At 47.3% G+C, this 21,888-nt stretch overlaps 2 protein-coding genes across 9 annotated transcripts in view; one reads left to right on the top strand and one right to left on the bottom strand.

Annotated features, from left to right (window-relative positions):
- Nucleotides 1-14: 14 nt before the first annotated feature.
- Nucleotides 15-14,175, bottom strand: capn15 (calpain 15). Of its 5 annotated transcripts, none has more exons than XM_088360289.1 (12): nucleotides 13,923-14,175; nucleotides 5,874-7,458; nucleotides 5,054-5,262; nucleotides 4,105-4,288; nucleotides 3,811-4,034; nucleotides 3,430-3,555; nucleotides 2,885-3,037; nucleotides 2,173-2,334; nucleotides 1,876-2,111; nucleotides 1,645-1,814; nucleotides 1,399-1,577; nucleotides 15-1,325 (listed from the first exon to the last, which is right to left on the bottom strand). In XM_088360289.1, exons 2-12 carry the CDS (start codon nucleotides 7,434-7,436, stop codon nucleotides 1,148-1,150), a joined length of 3,384 nt encoding a protein of 1,127 aa, XP_088216415.1. In that variant the 5' UTR covers nucleotides 7,437-7,458; nucleotides 13,923-14,175; the 3' UTR covers nucleotides 15-1,147. The 5 variants fall into 5 exon arrangements, with proteins under 5 accessions (XP_088216415.1, XP_088216416.1, XP_088216417.1 ...); XM_088360290.1 differs by lacking the exon at nucleotides 13,923-14,175 and adding an exon at nucleotides 12,564-12,695; XM_088360291.1 differs by lacking the exon at nucleotides 13,923-14,175 and adding an exon at nucleotides 12,313-12,531.
- Nucleotides 14,176-15,247: 1,072 nt separating this feature from the next.
- ankfn1b (ankyrin repeat and fibronectin type III domain containing 1b) overlaps nucleotides 15,248-21,888 on the top strand; it is a 48,310-nt gene continuing 41,669 nt past the window's right edge. For 2 of the 4 annotated variants that reach the window (XM_088360570.1, XM_088360569.1), the window contains exon 1: nucleotides 19,834-20,236. In XM_088360570.1, the coding sequence (XP_088216696.1) occupies nucleotides 20,118-20,236 (119 nt within the window). In that variant the 5' untranslated portion in view covers nucleotides 19,834-20,117. Of the gene's footprint in view, nucleotides 15,446-16,380; nucleotides 16,474-19,833; nucleotides 20,237-21,888 lie in introns of those variants that run through there. The other 2 variants (XM_088360572.1, XM_088360571.1) reach the window with 2 other exon arrangements.

Below are 21,888 nucleotides of genomic sequence, written 5' to 3'. Positions count from 1 at the left end.
AAAAAGTCCGGTGCTTAATTTAAAAAAAGAACTTTTATTTGGTCCACTGGAACCTGAGATTGAAATATTAAAACATACATATTTATACACATATTCACAGCCCGACCCTCGAAAATTATTGATAAAATATTCTCTAACCTTTGTCAGCGTTAAGTTCCTGTTTGTTGGTTTTACTACTTATTTAAAATGTATTTAGTTGATTATTATTTTTAACACAACACATCTTGTGGGTTGCACCTGTACAGTTTTTAAAAAGGACGGGGGTGTTGTCCGTAGCTGTAGCTTCTTGCAACTACCAGCAGGAGGCGCTACTGAAACATGGATTAAAAACAGGTAGGTGGGGGGGCTGAGGGACACCAGCAAGAGCCCAAGTGACAATGAGACAGAAAAAAAAAAAGATTCACTGCGGCCTCGCTCCATCACATTCCAACTCGTTCGATAAGTTGAGCCGAATAAATTAAATTGCACGGCTGCTCAGTGCAAATATGTGGTCATCATACATATGGATGTTCCTTTGGGGGGGTGGGGGGGGGGGTACATATTTACAGCCGCTTTACATCACAGAAACATTTACAAGGTGTTTTGAAAGATAAAACGATGGCTGGAAGGAAAATGGCAAAAAAAAAAAAAAACAATGAATCAAACACTCAAAAAGTGAATCAATTAAGAGATGGGAGGGGGCGGAGTCACCAACATGACACGTTTGGTCCTGAGTTAGAGAGACACAGAGCGTGAACGTTTCTAAAACACAACGGATAAAATGTACCTGGATGGTTGAAAGACAAAAAAAAAAGAAATTTGGCTCAATTGGTACCATATTGTCAATGGGATGAGATACAGTAAATGTCCCTTAGCTCCGCCCCCTCCCCCCATCTGGTTGTTTTGGGCGGAAAATGGAGGGAAGAAGTCCTGCAAATGGCTCAGTAGTTACATCGGCATACAGCGCTTGTACCGCACACATATTTGACACTTGAAAGCGGCCCGCCAGGCTTGAGAGCCGAGCGACTCCGCCCTCGTTCATCCTGAGGGGCCAGAAGAAAACTTCAGTGTTGACCAATACATTCAGACGCGCGGGAGTCTTTTTTTCGCCCAGCGTTCCAGTGGTCTGACCGTCGCTCGGAGAAGTCCGCCACGTGGGGGACGGTGGTCATAGCGGCCTGGGTCGGTGGAGCCCGTCGATGTCCGGGGTGAGCTGGGGGCTGTGGGTGGCTTTGGTGGGAGTCCAGTCGCCCAGCGAGGCCTGGGCGGCTTTGCGGTGAGCCAGGCGGTGCGTGATGGAGAAGCCGGCGTTTCCTTCCAGCTGGGAGAGCACTACCAGAACTTGCCTGCAGGGGGAGACGGAGAAAGGTTTTCCAAAATTCCCACCCAAAAAAAAAAAAAAAAAAAAAAAGCACATACCGGTGTAAAGGCGGCACGCTGTCGATGGTCTTGAGGCTGCCGCGCGTGGACACCACGTTGAAGCTATCCGTGCAATCGCAGGAGACGTGGAGGTAGTACTTGGGGTGACGGTTTTCCACCACCACGATAAGCCCCGCCCAGCCGTGCGTTAAATAATAGCACGTCATGCCCTCGCGGCCCTGAAAAGACAAAAGCGTTCCTCTTCCTGCGCACGTCCTGACATTGAATGTAGACATAGACGAGCACCTCGTGTCTTTCGCCTTTGTTTTCCGTCAGGAGGATGATGGCGTCGGCCAGCGTGGTGGCGGCCGCTTCCACCTGCTCCACCATTACTTGTCTGGAGCTGTAGATGGCCAGGATGTAGCCGGGGAAGTCCTGACTGGGCCGACGCTGGTCTCCGCTGGTTGGACTGGACACTGAAGTCGAGGGATGGACGTCAGGTTGCGTTGATAACGGCTGATTATTTGTCGGACTTACCGGGCGTGGGTGGTCCTCCCGACCCGCTCACGTTCATCTGCCAGTGGTTAAAGGCGCAGCAGACCACGGCGTACTCCCCGGGCTCCAGCATGACGTCGCAGCCGACAAACTTCTTCACCGCTCGCTTGCTGTGGGCCAGCAGGCGACCCAGGGTCAGCTTGTTGCTGCTCCCAAAGGAGGCCCGGAACACCATGATGCACAAATCCAGCAGGTGGCTGTCGGCCGTGTCCGAGCGCCTGACGACAAAAGGGTCCTCATGAACAGCCTGTAATATTTTTTATCTTCATCCATGTTTACCTGCTTCCCTCCTGGAAGAGAGCAAACTCCAGCGCCGTCCTTTCCAACACAGTGAGTGCCATGACGCTCACGGGCCCGCTGGCCTTGCTGGGGAAGCATCCCTGAAGCCGCACTTCCTGCCAGTCCGAGTGAATCTTACAAATATCCACCGAGTCAAAGTACCTGCAGGGCGAGAAGACATTGTTCTTTAAAGTCCATACGGGGGCATCAAGAGTGATTGAGTTGTCTTTCATCACTCGCCCCCTCCCGTTATTATTTCAGTCCAGGCAGACGCAGGCTGCTGGTTCGGGTGGGAAAGCGGAGAGATTACGTGTCAGAGGGAAATCAGGCGAAAAGACAGATGGGGTCCTCTGGGCCAAACACATTTTTCAGGTGGAGTTGTTCAAACAGGACAGCTGCCTCGGTTCCTCCTGGACTTATTGCAACTTGTATTTTTCGAGACAGGAGCTCCATGAATAACAAACACGGGCTTCAGTATGACGCAGTGCAGTGCACAGATTTTTTTTTTTATGACCTTGTTGGAAACATTAGCAAAAGCCGAGTGTTGATTAAAAAACATCCTTGTAGAGCACATCTGGAATGAGGCCATTTTGGTTAACAACAACAATCTGGTGCCAAAAAGCAGATGGTGAGTAAAAGCCACCAGGGTCACATGACACACGCATCCATCACGGTGTGTACTCGGATGACATTTGCCGAGTCGAGCTCTTACTTGATGAAATCGGTGTACTCCATCCAGAAGACGCCCTCGCTGCTCCCGTGCGCCATCAACTCGTGACGGAGATGCTGCGGCCAGTCCGTCCACTCGTCCGACCAGCTGCCGTTCCACGAGAAGCGACCCCACGGGTTGCGGAGTCGTAGCAACCTGCAATTGAGTAAATAACATCTGAGACTCCTTTTTTTTTTTTTTTTAAAGCTACTCTCGACTTACTCTCACAGGTCGGTATAATCCGGCCGGCATTGTGTTTCATTACTCTACACCCCCCCCCCCCAGTCATCCATCAGCTGATCAAAAGGACCCCACTGCTGCAGTAAAAAGGTGCACCTGCTCTCCATTTCCATCCCTCCATCCTTTCCCTCGACTTGTGAAGCTCGCATTCACAAAAAGATCCGTTTGAACACAATTCAAAGATGTCATGATAAATAATTCAGAGGTCAAATGTAGGTCAAGTCGATATTAGAGACTTTTAATGTTCAAAAGCTTATGTGAGCAAAAGCTACTGTAAAAAAAAATTATTTGGACTTGAAGGAGCCTACCTGTATCCTTGCACATCTCGGACATCTAAGATGGAGTAGGCGTGGCGAGGCCGCAGACCCAGAGACTCGTAGACGGCGTCGTCGACCTTCATGTTGCCTCCTCCGCACGAGGCGCCCATGAGAAACCTAGGTGACAAAAAAAAGCTCAATGAAGCACTAAAAAAAAAAAAAAACACCATTTTGTTGCTGAACCCGGTCGGTCGGGACAACTCTCATGACAGACCCGGCTGGTCGGCTTTGATTTATTAAAACGTACCACAGCTTGTCTGACAGATGGGCGCCAGGCTGGCTTCAGATCACCGAGCCACTTTTGGGGGCTCCACTTATTTGTCTGCTGTTGCTTTGAAAGCAAATCAAAGCGGCAATAATGTCTGATTTTACCCTGCTTCCTTGGAGCTGAGCATCTTGGCCCAGATCAGGTCGGTATCGATGGGCTCCTCCCGCGGGTTGGTGGAGCTGACCTGCAGCATGAGCGAATCGCACGGCGCCCCGGTCAACGTGGCCAAGCCCTCGATGGCGCGCCCCGCCTGCAAGGCGAAGTAGGACCCGTGGAGTTTGGCTAACGCCTTCTCGATCAGCGCCACCCACAGCTGCTTCCTCTGGGCCTAAAAACACCCACAAAATCATTACACACCATTTTTTGGGGACAATCCCCGATGTGTTACGTCGACGAACCTGGGAGAAGAGGAGGTACCCGTATTCGTCACAGGGCAACATGTCGTCCACCAGCACCGTCGTCCACGTGCCGTCTTTGCACAGGCGGACTTGGTAGGCGCCTTCCGTGCAAATCGTCCTGGTGATCATCACCCTCTCCACCAACTCGGGACGCTCGGCCAACACGGCCAGAGCGCTGAGGAACCTGGAGAACAAAAAAACTCTGCTCCACTTTTGTCTGCTGGTTTATTAGGTTGTGTGTGGATAACAAATTTGGGTTATATCCGGTTGAGGGAGAAAAATTTGGCTCCAGGGAGGGTTATTTTTGATAAGCTGTGCGCAACTTTGCGAGGGACTTGACTTTGTGAAAAATGTGTGTGCACCTCCAAAGGGCGCAAAACAAGGACAGGAAGATAAAGCACACGTCCAGACTTTGGTGAATTATCTTCCCGCTAGGTACATTTGTACGTCTTTCCACGGGTATCTCTTTTATTTATTTTTCCTCTTCTCTTTCTGACAGCATATTTTCCTTTGTTATTGTTTCATCGCCTCTTTGTGTTAGTTGCCATCGCTCTCCGCTCCATCTTCAAGGCTGAATTTCAGCGCTGGTGAAATGTTTTGCAAAAGAAAAACAAGGCGATCGACTCCAGTCTCTTTTGTCTTTTACGCTTTATTTAACAGAGCAAAATGGATGATGCTCCCCCCCCCCCTACGGAATTTATTTCATTTAAGGTGAATAAGGGCGTGATTGATTTGATCTTTTTATTTAATTACTATTTTTATTTTATTTTTTCAAAAATAATTTATTTCATTTGGTTGATTTTATTATTTATTTCCATTTTTTTTTAATCACGCTAAGACTTTTTTTTTTTTTTTAGTGTGATGAAGCGTCACTTCAGCGATCTTGACCTCAAAACGACGAAGCCCGAGGAACGTCCTAACTAGCTCGTGATGTGTTCTGACAGCTTACCAGCAGTTTCCCAGCAGCCCTTGTAGGATGTCGGAAGGTCGCGGCGTGCGGAAAACGGACCACTTGACGCCTCGGTCTTTCGTGTTGCTGCATTTGATCTCGTGGGGGCGGAGCCACTTTTTGATTCGCTGCTGGACGCTGTCGCCCTCGGGGAAGCCGACCGATCGAGGTCCCGGTGGGAAACTGTCGTCCACAAAGTTCACCGTGTTCTGATCGGGAGAAAGGACACGGGGGAAGGATAAAGTCAGAGGCTTTTTTTTTCCATCTTGGACGACGAGGCACTCTAAAGTAGTCACACTAGGTCAAAGGCCCAATTTTTTTTTTGCTTACGATCTCCGCTACACAGAACACGATACCCAACCCGACACACTATCTGTTCATCTAAAACCCTTTTGTCCAGCGACACACACCACTCTGGTTTCCTATTTGCGGTGTGAGAAGTGAGCCGGGGTTGGGAGGGGGGGGATGCCCCGGCGCTAGCTCCCGGTAAAGAAAATGGATTGCTCTCCAGCCTCGGCTCATAATTCAATTCAGTTGCCTTGATGCCGGCATTAGTGAGCAGACAAGAGTCACCGGCGTCATCATCGTCCAAGGTCGCCACGTTCGGCGCTTTATGCATAACCCCTCCAATGAGCTTTGACGTTTTATGGATGGAGGTGCCGATGAGTATTTACGAAAACCTCCGCTGCAGACGCCAAACTGGCAGACTGGTTAGCTTGCAGCCAAATATCAGAGGTGGCGTTGACAATCTGTTTTTCGGAATCACGCACGAAGGCAGATTTCGCAACATCACACTTAGGTGTTGGATCTATTTTCTTACCTCTCGGCAGAAGCTGACAATGTTCTCCCACAGCTCCTTGGCTTCGCCCTCGTCGTTTCGCCGACGGGCCTCCACGTGCATGCTCTCTCTCCTTTTCAGAGGCTTGATCACCTTGCGAAGGGTGAGGTACTGCTGGGGCGTGTGGCACGCCGCGCAGTTCTTGGACTTAACGTCGTTGAGGAGAGTGCACGCCGGGCAGCTCCACTGGCCGGGCCTCTCGTGAAGCCCCGACGAGGAAGGATAACCTCGGCCGTGTTTGCGGGTTTTATGAGCCATGGAGGACGAAGGAGGGTTGGGCGTGCAGGAGCACGTCGTTCCGGGTCCGGATGGAACCTGGCCGCATTGCGCGCAGCAGCGAAGAAGAGCCGCCTGCTGCTCCTGAAAGCCGTGCAGCTTGGACGATCCACAGGCGGAGCACTTTGGAGCACCCGTGGGGTTACGCAGGGTGCACTTGGAGCAGGCCCAAGTGCTAAAGTCCGGACTGGACGGGCTAGCCGGGGTGAAGCGTACGGTCTCGCAACCTAAATCGATTAAGTCGGCGCCGGCCCGCGACGATCGGCAGGTTTCACATTTGGACGAGCCGCCCGGGTTCGCTAAGGAGCAACCCGGGCACTTCCAGGTGGGGGCTCCGACCTGGTGATTCTTTTGGGGGTCTTCTTCTTCTAAGATACTGAGGCGCTTACAGGGGTATGAGGGCTCCTGGGGTTGGGCGTGTTTGGGTTTGGCGGGTCTCTGGGGGCCGGACTGGGGGGGTACGCACGCACTTGGGGGAGAGGTGGGACTGGGGGTGTTGGTGCCTTGGTTTGGCGGTCGCCCTGTCGGAGGCACCTCTCGTCTACTTCGCGGCACCGGGTTGTTCTGGAGGGAGGTGAAAGCCGTGAACGCGGACGACGGGACGTGGGGAGGTTCTTGAGGTTCGCAGGGGGGAGCCGGAGGAGAGTCATCAGTTAGATCGATGACCAGAGGGGCGGGCCCCGCCGAGGCCACGGGAAAACCCAGTACGGGAGTGCGGACCTCTGGTACCACCAAAGCCTCGGGGGGGATTTTGGGTAAGGACAGTTTCCTGGGTCCGCCGCAGGCCGAGCAGGACAGCGCGACCGGCGTGTTGTGAAGCGTGCAACGAGGGCAAGCCCAGCCCGACTTGTGCTGCTTCTCCACGCCGCCGCCCACTTCCCCGTTGCTCTCCGAGCGTCTCATGTCCTCCTTCAGCGGGACCTGGGGTTCTGCAAGCACCGCGGGCGTGACGATAGGCGGGGGGTCGGTGGTAGGAGCAGGGGGGAGACCGTTTGAGGTGGCGGCGACGGTGGTGACGGCCGGCGCCGACGTGGTGGCCGACGGACCGAAGCCGCAGACGGAGCAGGCTTTGGATCCCTGAGGGTTGTTGAGGGTACAGCGAGGGCAAGCCCAACGCTGCTGCTCCTCGCTACTGCTCAGGCGAAGGATCTGATTCAGGTCAGGTTTCTGGCGAGGCGCCTCACAGATGGAACAGCGAGGTGCTCCGCCCACATTTAAGAAGGTGCAGCGTCCGCATGACCACTCGCTGCCTCGCACTGCGGCTGCCATGGAGCCGGGAGAGTGAGAGTGGCTGCAAAAGACAAAAAAAAAAAACACTTGAGACGGGAAATGGAGTGCGAGAGGGAAAGATTGCCTCGTTCAGGGGAGTAAAAATTAAATCTCTTTCCGGAGAGCAGCGAGGACAGTAAATCCAGACACAATGGCCGCATGATTAGAGTCAAGCAATGCAGCTCAAGATGGAGGAGAGGTAAAAAAAAAATTATCGGACAACTCTCCATCAGATTATTCTAATACCGCGCTCCAGGGATAAATGCATGAGTCATTTTCAACTCTAAAAGAAGAATTGGAATCTATTTGCAGACAGTCACATGCTTTTTTTTTTTTGTGCTGAGGTTGGAGTGCACCCTCAGCCTTTTTTTTTTTTTTTGCCCGAGGACAATCAAAGTATGGTCCAAGTAGTTCCAGTACATTATGTCAGGAGCCATTAGCCGAGTATTTATTCTCCGAGGCTGATGTCAGCACTCCGACCTAAAGCGGTTCGCCTGGGGGAAAGAGGAGGAAAAAAAAACGTCTTTCATTGATCGTAAATAAACAAGCAAAGAGAGAAAACGATTGTTTACGTTGCTTTTGCACATTTTTTTATGGTCATCATATGTTGACGTGGTTTTGAATTCCATCCTGTCTGTCTGCAAGGAGCCACACGTCAGCGCCTCATGTTTTGATGACAGCTCACCCCCCCCCCCCCCCCCCCCCCCCCGCCGTGGGCCATCTCCGCAACTGTCAGGCTCTTTCATCCACGACCAGAAAGCAAAGTCGTGTTGTCAGCCACATGGCAACTTTGTCAAATCAATTGCTTTGCATGGCATTGGGAGCTAAAGGACGGAAAATTTATTATCACTCTGTCTGCAGGACTTTCAAAATCATTCTCCGGAGGATTTTTCACATTTAATTACCTCATTATAGGGGACACCTAACTTAATAAAATGTCACAATATTGCTTGGGGTCCCAAGACAGTACTTTAAAAAAAAAAAAAAAAAACGACTTTCTGTATTGAGCACTCGGGACCCCCCGCGCTTGCACCTTTTCTCCTTGGCCCTGTTCAGTCAAGCTGCTCTAAAAGTGCCCACTTCAGCTCCTCAGTGTCGCAGATCCGCCTGGGCAGACGGCCAACATCTTACAGTGAAGCAAAAAAAAAATTGAGAGAGAGGCACACAACTCCACCTTCGGAATAATGATCTTTTTTTTTTTTTTTGCGCTGAGGTTTTCCAGTCGGAATAAATCATAGATGACCCCCCCCCTGGAAGATCACAGCTGAGTCCAGACTACAAATAGATGGAAGACAATGGTGGTTGCTCGCTACTTGGATTCACTCTGCATACAGAAGTGAGATCAAGTGAGCCGAGTCTCGCCGGCTTCTCCGCGAGACATTTGGCCTTTGTGCGATAGTCATTAGCACTGCCTTTCCAAACTTGGCTCCGAGCCCGAGAGCCTGGTGGGGGGGGGAGGCCTGGCCTGCTCCTCAAAGAAGCTTTCTACTTTATTAATCCAACACAAAATGGAGCAGCATGGTGAAAATTGATGTTTGGACATCACAGATTCAGTGCCATTGTTATTAACTGGGTTAGCAGTGAATGAGTTAACGGCACAAAAATGAAATGACAAAGATTGTGTTTTCATTGAAATCTAACATTCGGGGAATTGGACTTCGGTTTAATCTCATGAGTCAGCACTTTGGGAGATGTTACGCAACCCACAGCCTGCCGTTAGGTGAGTCACATTGACAGTCCAACTCGTAAGTGGCACGATTTTGAATCCTTTTGTGTCTTGCTCAAGGCTCCCCGCGTGTTAATTGCGTAACGGAATCAATACGACACTCGGAGCTATTTATCATGTCCGACGTGCCTTGCTACGATCAATCCATTTCAATTAATGTTTACCGATTAACCGATGTGCGTTATCAATTCGACTTACCGTCACATGTTTGATATGCTGGGCTACGAGCGGAAATATTTTATGCGCAAGGTCTTACGATTAACTATTAACAGGATTTTATCCGTCCGGCCCGCAAGGAGTGTATTTGAAATCTCGCTCGGAGAAGGGGCAAACGGAAAGAAGTCCCGACCTCTCGCACTGCCCTCAGTGAATATTTCATGACTCATGCACATTTTTTTTTTTTGCAAAGCAGCCGTGGAGACAGCTTGGGAGATTTGAATATTTACAAAGAGGGGAAAACTGTGACTTGCTTTTAGTGCACTGTGGCAAAAAAAAAAAATCACCATGTGGAGCTTTAGGATCAGAACCCATCGGCTTCCAACAAGGGAGGGGGGATACCAAATTAATTCAGACGTGGGCCTCGGCGCTCCAGACCAGCTCTGGACAGTTTTAATCCAATTAAAAGGGAAAGGAAAGCCCGTGGAGTCGAGGGGCGATAAACGCAATCATCCATCACGCCGAAAAAGAACTGTCACCGGAATCGACGATATGAAGAGGAAAAAAAGAGTGACTTTTGTTCCCCGAGTCATTAGCAATCATGGCGACTGAAATGATGCTGCTGCGTAAATATTCTTTATCAGAAGCAAAATCATTTTTGCACGGCAGTCGGCGTTAAATGGAGAGGAACTTAAGAATGATGAAAGCCTAACCAGGCGAGCCATGCTGAATAAATAATGGAATCCATTGTTGGTGATCGGGTTCTGGGAATATCAATAACCGGCAAAGGGGATGTGATGCTCCGAGTGACTCGGCAACAACTCGCTCGATATGTTCTCGCTCTATTTGATGCGACCTAGAAAAGATCAAGCTCAATTGGAAATACTCCAACATATTCCTAAAGGGGGGGGGGGGTTCAAAAGTCATTTTAAGATTTAAAAACTAGTCAAAATGTGCTTAACATCAAACTACTGACTCAATTTCCTTAGGGTGGCTTTTTCAAAAACACTCGGATCAATCACCTCAGGGAGAGCCCTTGGACGCTGCCAAAACAGTCCATAAAGTGCAGCTGTGCTTGTGGAGGCCAAGGGGGAGGGCGGGGATTTTGGTTTACAAATCCAGATCAGCCAGATTTGCAGGCCAAGATAGAAAAATAACATGAGAACACAGCCCCTGATCTGAGTCGATCCAGGTCACCTAATTCTCGGGACCGAAGAAGCTGGGACACCTCCCGATCGGTTCTCCTGGAACCTCCTGGTGTCTAGTGGGTCCAAACGTTCCACGGCCCTTACCTGCGTTCTCGGTGAGGCCGTGGAGACGCTTGCTGCTGCTGGCGTGTGATGAAGGTGGTGCCCCATACTGGGCTGCTGTGACTAGTCCTGAGCCAGCCCACCGGGGGCGACGACGGGTAGGGGTTGCCGCGGAAACCGTGATCCGACTCCGTCTCTGCGGTGAGGGACGAGGCCGAGCTGCCCATCGCCGCGGCGACAGTGACGACGGGTCGGAGAGGAAAGGGCTGCTCGGAAGTTTCCGGTATCTTTTGCGAGGCTTTGTGGAAGTTCTTAGACACCTGGATGAGTCCGTCGGAGAATTTGCCAGAGCGATGCCTTGTAATTGTCTTTGATTTTTGGCTTCCCTCCACAGCCCCGCTTCTTCATTCCTCCCGCATACCATCGGACATGCCTCACCAGTCCGTGCAGGTTCATGCTTGGTCCCGGTCTTAGAGAAATATGCCGCTTTCACAGTCAGCGCCTCTCGGAATTATCTCCGGGTTCATCCGGGCCGTCGACATTGCAGACGGTTGTAAACAATCAATAACGGCGAGGATCTTGAGTTACATCCAGTAAGAGACAAATCAATGTGCTGCATTTTCCGGGGAGGGCAAAACTACAAGCATGCAGATTTTCCAGAATCTCATCTTTCAGATATGTGCTCTGGCTAAACAGCTGGACCAAAGCTGTGGGCTTAATCCTAATGGGAAATGTTTTCCCACGCTGAAGGTATTTCGGACCTCCACCCAAGTGGAACCAAAGATTCAAAAACTCAAAGAGATTCTTGCAAAAACTATTTCAACAATATAAATTCCAGGCTGGGATGTTTTCTGTGCCGATTAAGCGGCAAAAGTGCATTTAAGAACACATGCAAAAGATGTGGACGATTATAAAACGAGTCAGAAACAGAATGCAAATGCCAGATCAGCTGATCAGTTTGCTGCTGGCTGTTACATGAGCATTAGTCACTATAAACACACAGACACACACTTTTCAGAATTAACCAATTAGTGATCGTATCATTTTTAAAAAGGCATCCCCCAGACAGCGCGTCGAAACGCATCCCAAAGAAAACGTCCAGAACGCACCCGCGAGCAGTTAAATATTCAAATATCTCCCACAGGATCTTATTTCCCAGTAGAAGCTTTTACTGGCTGCACATGCGACCCGCTGATGTCTTTTCACCAGCAGACATCCTCGCTCGGTTTTTCTGTCCTCTCCCTGAACGCAACACGAGCGCTTTTTTCTCCCCCTTTCACCCCACGCGTGTTTCAAAAGGTTCCATTGGGGTGGGTCCCGTTAAAAATCCCGTGTCGTCGTCGTCCGCTTCGATACATCGCAGCGCATGATTGAATTCCCAGAGAGCGCAGGGGACGCGGATGCGATCGCCTCCAAAACAGCGGATTACTGGAGAGTCAGCAGTGCGCATGCGCACTCTCCCCACCGGCACAGAGCGAAGCAAGCAACGAAGGGCTCTCTCTGCCTGAGAGATTGAGATAAACCTCAACTATGAGCTTTGAGTCATTGTTAAGGAAGGGAAAAGCTCTAAGATTAAAAAAAATAAAATAAAAAAATCAAGTAGAAACATACCACTCTGAGAAACTCTCCAGGTCCACAATGTGCCATAAAATTTCAGCTGGTGTTTGAGAAAGCCCAAAAATGCACAAACAAGTGCAAAAATCTTTGAATGCTAGTTTTAAAACTGTCAATCGAGAAGAATCACCTGAGTATTTCTCCAAGCAAAGGGTTAAGAAGAAGATGGTGGCAACCAAACAGCTCATCAGCACCCAGCTGTCCCCTCACATTACTGAGATAAGCCTTCAAACTTTCCCTCTCGCCTCCCTCTTCCACTTCATATCACTTTGTTGACCTCATTGCAAATCTTCGGTTCCTTCACTGGATTCATTGTTCACCCGGAAGAGACCACAGTTCACAAACACCCACATTATAAAACGAGAAGTTAGCATGACTCACGTATTTGCCGGCACATCCTCATATTAGTTAAGAAATGAACTGTTGATTTGTAATCGTTTGACGGGAACTCTGGCTTGGTTTCAGTGGAAAAAAAAAAAAAAAAGGGGCGTGTTGGTCATAGTCTTCTCCGTCATTCAATGACTTGTTTGCACTCAAGCTGGTAAATCTGGTAAATCCGCTCTTCCCTGCTTTGACACGTAAAACAATGCAGATCTTCATATTGTGCAGAATGCAAAATGTGAAAGTGCCACACAATGAAGTTAATTTGTTTTAAATTACTTGATGTAAAAAAAGTTGAGGTCAAAATGGAACTTCTAAAAGCTCTTTGTGGCTTCCTCATACTTCCCTAATCATGCGTTTAATTCCGTCGGGCACAACTCAGCGAGAGAGCTACTGTAATAAAAACTGTTAACTGTAACTCTTTGTCCGCGTTGCACCTGTCCGAGGGCCACCTGTCACCGTGGATACGCCAGCTGCCCGGCTTTCACGGGCTGAGACAGAGAGGTTGGATTTCAGTTTGTATTCCTCAGGCATGGAGAGGATGGAGGCTGATTTCACGCCACATTTTAGGCTACCGCTTGGAAAAAAGGAGGCAAAGAGCACCTGCTGGAGAACTTTTCTCAGGCTCAGATGCAGATTCTCATGTGCCAAAATATTCAGTGTTGCAAGACTAGACAAAAGGTTAATTTTGTCAAACCGAACTATAGCGCCAACTACTGGCAAGGAGTATAGGATTCTGGTATCAGTGGTCTCCATAAAATGAAGCAGCATTGCAATTTTTATCAAATTTGATTAATTGTTTAATTAATTACAAAGCTCTAATTATTACTCAAGACGGATTTTAGGAGCAACTGGAGCTACTTGAGATTTTTCTCCACCTACCTTGCATGGAAGTGAACATAAAACTTGACTTGGTTTGCCTTGGGCTCCCAAAAGACCAAATGACACTCCTCCAAAAACACTAATACAACATATTTACGTTAACGTTCAGTATTGCATTAAAGTAAACGAGCTCAGGTACGATGGAAACAAACACAGGTATGGTGTGACCTTTGCCCCTGTCATGCAATCTGCAAACGAGTTATAAAAAGCATAGCAGCAAGTCATTTAAAACCCAACCTTCTTAGAAAGAGCACGATTTAAAATGCATTTGGAATTAAAGTCACATAATCGCTTAATCGTGGACAAAGTGGTCACCCAGGAATCGTGCAAGAGTGACATCAACATTAGCTTGACAGCATAGCCAGCTGACTACTGGAGGACCTTGTAAACAAAGACGGTACGTTTGCATCGAAGCCGTACAGAAGATCGGAATGAAGTTGACCACCATGAGTCCATTCAAACGTTTGCAATGCTCACCTCAAGTCCAAGCGAAGGGCAGATGAGTCCTTCGTCTTTGTCGTCGCGGCGCTAACTTTTCACATCCATCGAGAGGTTAAGTTGTGCTGCAGAAAAAAGGAACTTTTCCTGCGTGGGCTGTACGTTCTCTGCTCCCCGAACACGCCGAAGACATTTGGGACAAATGCGGACGATGTTTACAGCCCGACAGGTAGCAGAGGGAAGTGATGAGAAGCGTAGGTTTACCTCCAGCAGCATCAGAAGGTAGCGGAATCATTACGCAATATATACGAGATGAGTGTACAGAAAATGCGTAGCATAGGACAATTAACATACGAAGCTGAAGTGAGCGTACGTAAACTTGTATCAAGAATACAAAAAAAGAGAACTACATTTCCCATGTTTGATGGACTACAATATCCGGGTACGATTTAAAGCAGGGCTGTCGTGTCCGGTCGTGAGCAGATCTTAAAACAGACTGGATGAGAGGCGCTTGAGGACTTGACTTGGGCAGCCCAGTCTGCGGGGCAAAAACACTTAATGCAATGGACTGCGTAACCCTGTGAATTGACGGTGGGCGGATGTTTTGAATTGCGTTGTCGCCCTCTTGTGGTATATTTTTGAAGCACATGCTCAAAAAATAAAAATAGATAAATAAAATAAAATAAAAATATAAATTCACCACATTATAATACAGTACCTTGGTGAGCATGTTTGACAGAAAAGTATTAATATTATTATTAGTATTATTTTTTTTTAGGAGAGCCACAACTCGAACATCAGCACTGGACTCTTGCTGCGAGTGGTACACATAGCCCTCTTTCGGAATCCCTGCTCCAAGGCTTTTCATTATTTCATCAAATAAATCAGTGTAGAGTAAAATATATTAAATAGCTTTTGTAATCGTTATGTCACAAAACAACTTGATTTCCCAGAGTCTATCTTTTTATTTTTAACCCTCCCTGGTGACATTTGGATGTAATTAGGATAAAGAGTAATTTAGCATGTGAACTATTCTGTAAATGTGGATTATCTCTTAATACTGGTGTTACCCGTGTTGTTTGAACCATGCAGTTCAAAGGATTAGTAAATTCCCTAAAGATCCCTTGGAGGACCTTAAACGTCTCATTAGGATAATTGTCCATTCTGCGATCACTCTTCATAATTGACTCGGAGTTGTGTATATTTTATCTTCTAGGTAGAAGGAAACTAGTTTTAGAAATAGTTTTGCACCCTGGTATAATTAAATGGCCATCAATCAGCAGACGCAAATCATGCACCCGCTGGGGTTGGCGTGATTTATGTCGTAGGTTCAAGTGAAGCGGGCGGGGCAAAGCATCCTCCCTTAGAAACGAGCACAATTTTGGGCGGAGAATCTCACCGGACGACCCCACATGTTGCGTATGTTTACGGCTCTCGGCGTCTTTACCACGCCGGTGAAGAAAACTTGCTTAAATTTCTCCAAAACTCCTGAAAACTGGACGATTTCGTATTTTAACGCAGCTGTTCAAAGCGAATGAAACTCCGCCCCAGCATGAAGTAAGGTACGAATGTCAATACACCTTTTTTTTTGTTGGAGCGCTTTGGTTTTATTTTGTCGCGAAGTCAATACTTCTCCCAACAAAGCTCCAGACTTTCTTTTAAACTAACCTCAACTCGGCAAACTTTTGTGCGCTTACGTACACACTGTTGTCATGACGATGCTAAGGGAAACCGAGCACGTTGGGGGGTACACAAAAGACGCCAACTTCTCCCTTCCAACATCTCTCCTACTTAAATAACTTTTACAAACGTGCTTTCGAATTGCAAAAACGTGCACAGAACATTTCGGTCCAGTTTTTCCTGTCAAAACGGAAAAAGGAGTAAAAAGAATGACTCCAGTGCAAGAGGGGGGGGGGGGGGGGGGGCAATATGTGCAATGTGTTGGACTAAGGTGTGTCCTGTGTTTATATGAGCCACTTTGTGACCCAGCCATGTCCAGGAAAGGGATGCTTTCAGTCGGCCCTTTGCTGTTTTATAGCAGGCACTCATGTGGAAATGACATGACTTCCACAATGGAGAGTGAGCCACACTATTGTCCACTTGTGGGACGTAACAAAGAGTTACTGAAATTAGATTAAATAGGCAAAAAAAAATCGGAGGATTTTGCTGCCCACAATCGCCTATGAAGCATATCAATCATCTGCATGTGATTCATTGGAAGTGGGTGACTCATTGTTATGGCACTGGTTTGTACTCTTGTGCAAGGGAAGTTTTCACAAGTATGCACGCTCGGAGATGACAGCTCGGTGGAGCGTTGCCATGCTTTTCATCAGCATCCTCTCCTGTTGCCAACACAAACTGTGAAACACGTTGTGTTCACTCATCACTTTTTCTTGCACGACTTGACTTTCATGATCTGGGAGTGTAACGTTTCCATTTTGTCTCTCATACCATTCTTTTACAAAAAATGCTAATTTGTTCTTTTTACCTTTCTTAGGTGATAATCCAAAATTTCAAACTGGAAAAGATACCATCACAAACCTGGGGAGCCGCCGTCGCCCCGAGTTGCTGCAATGGAGCAACTCATTGAGTAAGTAATAAGTCTTTATTTGCTTGCAAGTATAGTTTGACCATGTCTTCATTGCGCTTTACTAAATGCACTTCCTGACTCTATTTCGGGGTTTCCTGGACCTGTTGTTGCCCATTCTTTAGCTCCCAAATGGCACCGGGACAGGAGAATAATTTTTATTGAAATAGAGTGGTTCAATGGCAGTCTAGCTGATGCCATTGGGAATGAATGGACTTAGATTTAACAGCGTTGGCTCAGGACTATGATATAAATTGTAAAAATAAGCGCATTGGTGCGCTATAAGCCAATATCATGAATCATATTGTCATTTTAAAAAAAAAATAACACACTCAAATATTATACTCACCTTGAATATAACCCTCAAAAAGCAGATTTGCTTCTTTGTGTTCATGAGTATTACGCTGGTGCTATATGGAAAAACATTTTTAGTCTGTATCCAACTATAAAAGGTGTTTAAACTCTAAAAGACAGGTTTTCAAGTGTATTAGCACCCTCTGCTGGTGACAAACTGGTACTGCAGTCAAGCTTTCGGGAATAGGGATAAGAAGCTTCTTACCCAAAAGTTCCAAAATGGTATCTATGCTAAAAAAATAATCTGTATCAACCGCATGGCTCATATTTTAGCTAATATTTTATTTTATTTTATTAGTTCCTACAGTACTTACAGTAATACACGTCATTTAAAGTATTTGGACTCCAGCTTGCCCCCACCTCACGTCATACTGAGTGTGACACATTGTCTAATTATGTCAACACTCCCCAAGATTCTCTTTCTCTTTACGGTGACATCACGCCTCCAACCTGTGGCCTCGTTGGGCCGAACAATGAAGTGACAGCTAGGTTCTTGACTTGCGCAAGCGCTGATTCATCGATGAGTCACCAAAATGGGAGAAAAGAACAAGGGGGTGGGGGGGGGGCTATAACCCCCCCCCTCACCCATACATGTACATTCACATATACCCAGGCATGCACACTCAAGACAGGTGCCCACTTGCCTTCCCTTCATTGGAGTAATTTACTTTCTGCTATCTGTGTGCCCTACTCTCAGTTTGTGTCGTTTTAAAGAGCAAACAAATTTTCTAAAATGATTTAATCACGATAGTTTCCAATCCTAACAATCATTTCACACTTCAAATCGGCCGTTCTGTTAATTGGATGAGGTCAGGCATGGAGTTTTTGGTGAATTGGCAACATAAATCCGCTAGAGGGCGACACTCCAATTCATTTCCATCTATTGGTGACTAAATGGCCTAGTCGAGGAGGAGACTTGTCTCCCTCCCACGCACTCGTTTGATGGAAGCCTACCACTGTTTCTGTTTTGCAAATGTCCAGCTGATCGCCGTCATTTGCCCATCATGTGGTTGATTTACTTGACGTGACGTTTTGTTCCTTCCTAATTAATCCTCGCCGCTGGGCACGTAAACAAAGATGAGGATTTTCAAGCTGTAAATGTCAGTATTTTTAATTTGTCAACTAAAAGCAAAAAAAAAAAGTAGTCTATATTACGAGAAATTAAAAAAAAGATAGATTTTTTTAGAGTAAAAAAAAGTTTTTTATATTAAGCAAGGTATCTGCTAAAAGTATCTTGCATTCTAATTTAGTTACAATACTTTTCAAATCAATCAAGTCAGTAACTGACTTTTTTCAAGCTAACTGGCAACACTGCATATATCAAAATGCAAATGTTTTCACGCATGGTACAGAAATAAAATATAGTAAATAAATAAATAAACAATACAATAAATTGATGACACCTGCATTAAATCGCACGCCGCAACCTTCGCATTGCGCACGAACGAAACAAACGTGCGCCTCGAGAGGGTCGAGCTGCGCTACAAATCAAAGAAACGCGGCGGAGGAAGCGCAAGTCTGCCGTCAGCACCGATAAACCAAACAAATACGCAAGCCGCATCTCGGCCAGACCGCCGCTACATTATGAATGAGCTCGTGTTTGCAGTTTGATCACAATCCGCCCGAGGCGAAATGCGAGCGCGGCCGTGAGCTAAACGCGCCCGGCATGTCGTTATTACCTCCCGTAAAAGGCGACAACAACAAATTCTGTCAACGTGACAATCCCGAGATTTCCCAAACGGCCGGGCATTGACATCCAGCACGGTTTTCCCTCCAATGCGTCACGTCCAGGGAGCGGCCGAGCGTTTGTGCGATGTCAGCAAGCGCCTCGGAGTTCGGAAGCGATCACTTTGCGCAGCGAAGAAGCGCTTATGCGCTCGTTCCAAGTTTAGGTGGCGGAACTCACATGAATTAAGCCACTCTTAAACCAAGTTTTGGGCTCCGTGATGCCAAATAGTCTCGCATGATTAATTCATCAGACCCAATCATTTTAGAGAGACAAATGCAAAAAAAAATTATGAATGGCTGCTTTCAGCAATCTCATTCATTACGATAAATCACCTTAATGGATTCCCACGACAGATTAAAAAAAGTCCACCTGATGCACGCCCCGAACGTTTTAATTGGGCGTTTACGTTCGAATCGCCCTCAGCGACTGAATCTTTCTTTTAATCTCAAAGTCCCTCGTCCATCTTTCTTCCACAATGCTGCCTATATAATCAGGCAGCTTTACCTCCAAGACGGATGGCCAGATGGGGGTGAGCTGGAGCAAATCACGTCAAGAGACGCAGGTAATGAATCTGCGGAGGGAGAAGAGAATCGATAAGATCGACTCTTGCAGAAAACTCCGATAGGGCTCGTCAACCACCCCCACCTAGATCGAGGTTGGGCAAATGAGACCACTTTTTTTTTTTTCAATGAACTTTATATTTTGATTGAAGCCTCTAAATTGGATCATTTCAAAGGCGCTCTGATGCTGTGAGAAGAAAATTGGAGGTGAGTCGAGGTGAAATAAATGAGACAGCAGGATAATGACATTGTGAAGGACAACAATGAGACTTGTGTCCCCCGACTCAAAGTGACGCAGGGACACTAATTGGTCGGATCCCTCCTCCCCCCGTTCCGCTCGCCACTTAGTGCTTTGGCGTCATCATATATAAAGCTATGGTTTTTTTTGGACTACAAGGCGCACTTAATTAATTTCGCTAGCATATGGATTCGGGGTGGGAGGTTCACCGGCGGCGTGGTGCAGAATCTGTCGCGTGAGACGGCGCTTACGCTTTGCTGATTGGTCGAGGCGGCGCGTGTGCTCATCAAGAGCGCGCTGTGAAAGAATCTCAGACAAGAGAGGGAGAGAGGTGGGGCGGGGAGGGTTAGATGGGGCTTGCGGACAAGCAGCTCGGCTTTATTCCGACACACGAGAGGACCGCCGCTGATCCGTCACCTCCCTCCTGTCTGGATTTGTCTCCTCAGGGGTGGGGGGGGGCGGCAGGGGGGGCACCGACGGCTCGATTGGAAGGCACTTACAAGCGTTACTATTTTGAGAGACTGGCTGTGTGCGCAGTTGCAAACGTGAGGGAGGGGGGGTTTGCTCTTTTTATTTTTTTTTTCCCTCATTTTTCCGCACGTTGAGCGCTTCGCATAAGAGGCCGATGGCGCAAGGGGGAGACTCAAACTCGCAGCCCGTACCGAGCCGTGCCGCAGCATCCGGGTCCGAGTGAGTCCAGACGCCACAGGTTGGTGAAGCAGCTGCGCCGAACAGGACCAGAACCCACCCCTCCCTAACCCCACCCATGGCGACTTTCGGGAAACTCACTGAATACTTTAATCGGCGCAAATCTCGAGAGGAGCTGCGGGTCGGCAGGAGCTCGCGGCGGAGCGGCAGCTACTGCTGCACGGTGGCAGAGGCCAGGTAACCCGTTAAGCTTTCCATGCATTCTTTATGATCTAAGACTGGATTCAAACCCTGAACCTCAGTACTGCGAGGCACATTTGCTAACCCTCATGCAAAATCTCTTATCACGATTGACGTCGATGTTTTTATAGTCAATGCAAAGTTTTTTTTAGTGCCTAGACGGGGGGAAAAAAATATTAGGAGTGTCCATCCCTCCGATTCGATATGTCTCTGGGTTGTAATTAATTTTTTTTTTTCCAATATACAGCGTCTCCCAAAAAATGGACTCATTACTCATACAATTTGTTTTGTGCTAATAAATGATGCATGCTCTCTAATGACCATAAAACTTATTTTCTTTCATTTAAACGCAAAGCATAAATAAAAAAAAACAAATTATGAGTAATGGCCGGTCATAGAGCGACTAAATTCATCTTGTATTGCATAATTGCTGTGTCATGCTATTATAAGTGGCGAGATGTAACTCTGGTTCGAAAAGGTTTGCAAGGTCCACACCTGTGCGCACAGACACTCACACGTGTGTGTGTATGTGTGTGTTCACGCGTGAAAGCGAGCTTTGTGTTATGTAAGTGTGGAGGTGCGTTGGATGTGTGCTGTCATCCGCGCCGCCGGCTGCTGCCGACTACTATGGATTCTTCCCACGGATGTTTTTTTTTTTTTTTTTTTTGTATCTCGATAAAAATAGAGGAGCCTCTCCGAGTACATTCGCTCCAAGCTGTCACACATGTTGTCCCACGCGCCGACTGTATCTTCTCCCCGCTGTTCAAATTGGCCTTTTCTGTCAATGATAAAAAAAAAAAAAAAAAACATCCAGGCTGAGGAGCCGTTCCGAATTGAAGCTAGCGCTCTCATTTTTTATTCTCTTTGAAGAGGCTCTTGGTTGTTAATGATGTCTTTTCAGAACACCTTCAGGGTTATTTTTAGTGTCTTATCAACATAGTTGAATGAACAAAAGAGGCGGACGAACTCATTTGCACCTTAAAAAGGAAAATACTCGTGGCCTCGGCAGTATAAAAGCACTAAGTGCTCCCCGTAATAAATACAGACAAGTTGTTGAATGCATAATGAATCATAAGCGATGTTTAATCAAAAGGGCCGAGCGTGCACGTTTTACTCATGTGCTCAAAGCAGCTCTTTAATTTCCAATTTGGAAACTGTCAAAACAGGAAATGATCCATTTTGTAAAGCTCTCGATGCTATTTTTAGAATAATGTCAGTCGGCCAACCTTGAGCGGCTCGCTCCACGAAAAAAGGGCAAGTCTTGCCGTAAGACAGCGCTCAGACTATCACGCCGTGTCATTTCCAAGCAGAAGTAAATAAAAATTCACTCTATTTGGCCAGGCGATGTATATTTTTAGTGGAAGCTAAATTCAGCACCATGGACAGCGGCGAGTCTAGATCGCTCATACTCGCAGATACAATAAACGGTTCAAAGCTCAGACGGCAGCTATTTTTTTCCAGATTTTCAACTCGCGCCGCTACTTAAACCTCATCACGCGTGAGCAAAAGCACAGAGCTGGCTGCGAGAGAGGCCATTTGAAGCAAAGTCTTTGAAAGCCTCTTCGCTGTCAGCCAAGTGCCAAGCGAGATAAAACCCAGAGAGAAGAAAACCACAAGAAAGTGGCCTCGGTTAAAAAAAAAAAAAAAAA

This window comes from Syngnathus floridae, chromosome 18 (assembly GCF_059516105.1).
Source record: "Syngnathus floridae isolate MCC-2025c chromosome 18, RoL_Sflo_1.0, whole genome shotgun sequence".
In the NCBI taxonomy this organism is placed as follows: domain Eukaryota; kingdom Metazoa; phylum Chordata; class Actinopteri; order Syngnathiformes; family Syngnathidae; genus Syngnathus; species Syngnathus floridae.
The sequence above is the reverse complement of the archived record's forward strand: the minus strand, read 5'-3'. Positions and strand labels throughout refer to the sequence as shown.

What these genes read in the sequence shown, in the direction of transcription:
- capn15 (XM_088360288.1), bottom strand. Translation starts at nt 10,795, where the DNA reads ATGGGCAGCTCGGCCTCGTCCCTCACCGCAGAGACGGAGTCGGATCAC. An exon ending in GGTACCTCCTCTTCTCCCAG is followed by an intron (nt 4,035 to 4,104) that starts GTTCGTCGACGT and finishes GGGTGTTTTTAG; the next exon opens with GCCCAGAGGAAGCAGCTGTG. An exon ending in AGCGTGCCGCCTTTACACCG is followed by an intron (nt 1,326 to 1,398) that starts GTATGTGCTTTT and finishes CTCCCCCTGCAG; the next exon opens with GCAAGTTCTGGTAGTGCTCT.